The sequence below is a fragment of the Taurulus bubalis genome (genome assembly GCF_910589615.1).
Source record: "Taurulus bubalis genome assembly, chromosome: 9".
In the NCBI taxonomy this organism is placed as follows: domain Eukaryota; kingdom Metazoa; phylum Chordata; class Actinopteri; order Perciformes; family Cottidae; genus Taurulus; species Taurulus bubalis.
In genome coordinates this window covers 23,583,977-23,588,976 of record NC_136597.1, presented here as the reverse complement: position 1 = coordinate 23,588,976, position 5,000 = coordinate 23,583,977, and the positions used below count along the sequence as shown (strand labels likewise).

At 43.6% G+C, this 5,000-nt stretch overlaps 1 protein-coding gene across 1 annotated transcript in view; it reads right to left on the bottom strand.

Moving 5' to 3' along the window:
* Window positions 1–5,000, bottom strand: part of LOC306741618 (unconventional myosin-IXAb-like) — a gene marked incomplete at both ends in the record, with an annotated part of 102,032 nt that overhangs the window by 96,290 nt on the left and 742 nt on the right. The window contains 1 exon segment of the mRNA XM_079223930.1: window positions 4,840–5,000. This exon segment is cut by the window's right edge and continues 742 nt beyond it. Within this exon segment, the coding sequence (XP_079080056.1) occupies window positions 4,840–5,000 (161 nt within the window).

Here is a 5,000-nt window from a genome sequence, read left to right as displayed (position 1 = left end):
TTGAATATTGGATTTTGGACGGTTTGTCGGGACAAAACAAGACATTTGAAGAGAATCAACAAGGGAATTTAGACAAACAATGAATCAAGGAAACGACAATGAGAATAACAGCTACCTGCAGGCCTGTGAATACGAATTTAAAATGTTTGCATTCAACGTCTGAGTTCGGAGCCGTGGGTTCGATTCTCTGCGGTGACCTTGTTGGGTGAGCGATGTCCTCTATGGAGGCAGAGAAGAGCCTTCGCCCTGCGATGCTGTTGAATAAGGAGGAATAACTCCCCCAGCCTTTTGGATTTTGACTCAAAGCTCGCCCCATGGTGCCGCTTAAGATCCGCTTATCACGTTTAAATTGTGTCCATCAAATATGCAAAAAGCACAATATAATTGATTTAGAATATTTACAAAGAACACGGTTTAAAAACTAATATTCCACTCGCCTGCCGGTTCTCCTCCCTCCCTTCCTTTCACAGTAAGCTTCTTAAGAGGATCCACGAAGAATGGCTTATCGGAGTCGACAGGCGGGAACAGAAACGTTCTCCACCACGCGGTTCTCCGTGAGACACGTTCCCCTTCCCGTCTCAGACCGTCGTTCTCGACGCCGGGACCCCGATGCTGTGAAAGTCTTTGCTTGCTGACACAAACGTTCGCTGGTTTCTACGAAGAGCAGCTGCATTCTTTCTCTCTCTCTCTCTCTCTTTAGTGTGAAGGCATTTTTAAAACCAACAAAATTAACCACAATGTAAACTACCGGGCAGCACAATTAATCACAATTTTATAGAAATCACAATCGTAGGAGATTTTACAGACTTATAAAACAGTAGTAATAATTATTATGCTCATTTGTTTTTCAATGAAAATGAGAATAATTATGTAAAAATGATTTCCTTCTAATATCGCAAGTCATATAGTAATTGCAATATATGATATTTAAGTCGTACAGCCCTTTCTTAGCTATGAATAGTCAGGTTTTGCATCTGGATTTTAAAAGCCGTATGATTGTGATGAGCATTTATTTCAAAAGAATACGTTCGGGCTGCAGCTACTGAATATATTATAATTATCTCGCGACTATATTCGCCAATAATTTTGTCCAACAAACAGTTTAAAATTATAGTTATTCAAAAGATATCCATATCACAATGATGTAAAACAGAGAAAAGCAGCAAATCATCACATTGGAAGAGCGGGAACTCGTCAATTATGACTGAGACTCTTCAACTAATGAGATCAAATCTCCATTTTGGTCTTACAGTTGTGTGACAAACAGTGCCACATATACTACTAACGCTGTGTTACGTCCATATTTTGGGGGTCGGCATGTTTGCCTCCCTACGAACTGAGAAATTGATTGAAGATTAATTGGAATTTATATTTGATGCAAAGAGTGAACAGGAGTCCTGTGGCAGGAAACGCCCACATTTTTAGAATACCCGGAAATACAACAGACCATTTACAGGCACTAAGAGGCAAGATGGGAGTAGATGGAGGGACCATGTACAGAGCATCATGACACGAATTAATACTTCATCAGGAATGCCGTGCGTGTGAAATCCATCCAACCTTGCCGACCTCATACTTTTAGCCTGACTCACATTCAAACTCTCACACAGCTTCAGCGCAGAGGCGGCAGCATCTGACCGAGGCAAATGGTTCTGTAATTGGCATTACAACAAGAATTTGGCTGGTTCAACTTCGTTTCTTGGCTGGCGGTAAACGTTTTTGTTGTTGTTGTGAGCCGCTTCTCAAAGAAACCCCCCGGGACGCTCCCAGGCAGCGGCCCATAATGTCTCCGGCATCCAGCTGTTGTTCGTGGGACGCAAAAAGCGCATTAATGTGGACGTCACGTTCAGCTGCCGGGGAGTGTTGGAAAAGCTACAGCGCACCGGAGAACAGTTGATGGTGTGTGTGTTGGGTTTAGTGTGTGAGCAGCAGCTGGATGAGGAGGAGAGTCACAAGTTCAGACAGTATGATGTCGTCATTATTTCTCTTATTATCCGATTATCCTATTAGGTAAAAGCAGCTTTTTTTTTAAAATGACATGGCCGGTCAAGTTACAGCTTACGTCCATGTCTGTCCAAGAATGTCATCGTTGTTGTGGGAGATTGTCATAATTAGCATATGAATTCTTGGTTTCCAGGCCAAAATGTGTTCTGTGATGTCACGGTGACCTTTGACCTACAAATTTGATTCAGTTCATCTAGAGTCAAGGGGAAGGTTTGATCTAAATTTGAAGAAATCCACTCAACGCGCTCCTGAAAAAAAAAAAAAATCACACCAATGGGACGGACGCGAGCTCACAGTGAATTTGACCTTTGACCCCTAAAAGTGAAGCCAATGTGGAAGAGCTACATCCACTTTTTTGAATTTACTTCCTGCAAAATGGTATATCAATAGTGATTATTCCATATTATGGATGAACCTATTCTGCCTACACTGTGAAATAAGCCCAACTAATATTGCTGTAATTTCCTTAAGGCTGCTACAAAATTGTGGCTCTAGAAAAAGCTTTTTTTTCCCAAAAAAACAGAAGCATTTTTGTTGATACCAAAGTGTCAAATTCTCAACAAGAAAACAAGTAAAAGACACGAAACAAACGCAACACAGTAGAACAAACGTTCCCGCCCTCATAACTCCCTTCGGTTGTCCGTCTCTGTGTCGTCTCGACTACGCACCTCGTGTCTCCCACCTCGGTCGGCCAGGTGATGGATGGGGAAGTGACTACACACACACACACACACACACACACACACACACACACACGCACACAGGCCACCGAGCCACAGTATCTGGTTCCTCAGAGAGAAACGTTCCTCTATCGGAGTTATTATCAAAACAAGCCTCTCGGTCCTCCCAGTGCTGTCTGTGGCCTCGGGCACCTGACAGGTATTCATTCAGTCACGGGTGTCAAACCATCACCTGCAGAGAAGTGCAACAGTGTTCGCGTGACTGAGGTTCAACCGCAGAAATGTGGCCAAACGCCAAAATACCAGTCATTTCCAACGCGTGTAAATACATCCCTTGTTTGTCATCTAGCAAGAGAATTCCTAGGAAGCCGGAGTCACATTTAAACCGTCTGCTTACAAAGCTTCTATTTCTGCAGGACCTTTTTTTTTCCAAAATAACATCACGTTTTTACGTTCTTTACGAAACACGAAAGCAGCCGCACCTGACCGTACAACTGCCGTGTTCGCCCTGCACATGGGACGCACATGGGACGCACATGGGACGCACATGGCGTCGACACGCACGGCTGCACGGTATCCCCTATACGTCCTGACAGGAAGCCGCGTGCTGCAGGACAAAATGGCCGCCCAGAAAACCCCTACACACACACACACACACACTGCCGGCAGCTCTCTGAGTCATATTTACGAGGCTGAAGAGAACATGTCGTCCTTGAGTAGACCTTCTGAAAACATGAAATTCCCAATGAAATTCCATAATCCATAATCCATTATTGATTCATAATCCAGGCGGATTAGTCGACATTCCATTTTATTTTATTTTTTCCATCAATGCAGAGATTGGATTCCCAGTTTTCTGGGTCAAATCATATATATATATATATATATATATATAAATAAATAAGAGTCATATGTGGTAAAGCCGGGGATGAACAGAGGCTTCCCCGGCACGTGGAGGCATTCCAGTGTCAGAAGGACATTTCTATAATCCATTTCATGCCTCGTCTCATGAGCCGACATTCCCACACCGGAGGAATATAACCTGCTGACTTCTCTTCAGATTTCATCAGGCTTTTTGTCACCTACTTTCCACTACCTGGGGTGTGGAATTCACTTCAGCTTGCTGCTCCGGCAACACGGCCACACACAGGGATTCGTTGAGAAAATATAGAAGAATATTTCAGAGCTATATTTAGCAGCTATGGCACAACAACACACGATGACCTTTCTTGACCTTAAGCTCCAGCTTCTGTCTTTCTCTGTGAAAACTTTACAATCTTCCACACCGTCTACACTGACATGTTAAGAGCACACACACCATTTGCACACACCCCATGAAGCTTGATCTGTAGTATGAAGTCATTCCTCAGTCCCATTTTATCTCACTCCCGCTCACATTTTGGTGAAAGTAGTGACAGACAACACTTCTGCTCAAAAAACGACAATCCAAAATTTGGTATTAGACATTTATCTACCATTGTATTCATATATTCCACTGCTTTTGTGAACATAAGACCTTTGGTAAACCAATTTCAAACACCAAAACACTTCTTCCACATGAGTAAATCTATGTTTTCACAAGAGATATGAAGAATTTCAAAAATCGAGCTTTCATTTTTCAGCTTTAGGGTCATATTATGGCTTAGGACAACGGTGCGTCATTATATAGAGAGCTGAGATTGTTCTGCAAATCTTGATATACAACACGTGGGTATGTGTCATATGCAAGTGCCTTAAAAAAAAGGTGAATTTAAGAAATGATGTAAAATCGCCCCCAGAGGGTTAACAAGATAGACTCTTTAGGCGCTCTTGTGAAAAAAACATTCGTGACAAAGTCGTCTCCGATTGCACGTGTCCTCTACTTTAGTCTTAAGTGTTAACTTTTGACTCTTTTCCACCAAATGGTTTCGGGAACTAAACTGCGGAACTGAACTCAGGACCGCCATTGTTTCACTTCCTGAGTTCGCTAGAAGGCTTGTGGGCGACGCAGCCACAGTCTGCAAGTCCCTTTCAATGGAAGCTGCTGGCGTGAAGCTCCGGACTCACAGAGTTGAGCCGGCCTCAACTTTTAAGATAGACAGACCAACACAGGCAGAAAAGTATCATCTGGAACATTTGCTCAGCACTGCAGGGGTCTTAAATGTGTGTTTCTTACCTCCAGCACGGGCCCCGCTCCCAGGATGATCTGCTCCACCCCGCTGGCGAACCCCTTCTGGCTTAGAGCAGTCAGGTGGTGAATGAGGAAGTTGGTGCTCTGGGTCTTCCCAGACCCGCTCTCCCCAGAAATGACTATGCACTGGTTCTTCCGTCGCTGCA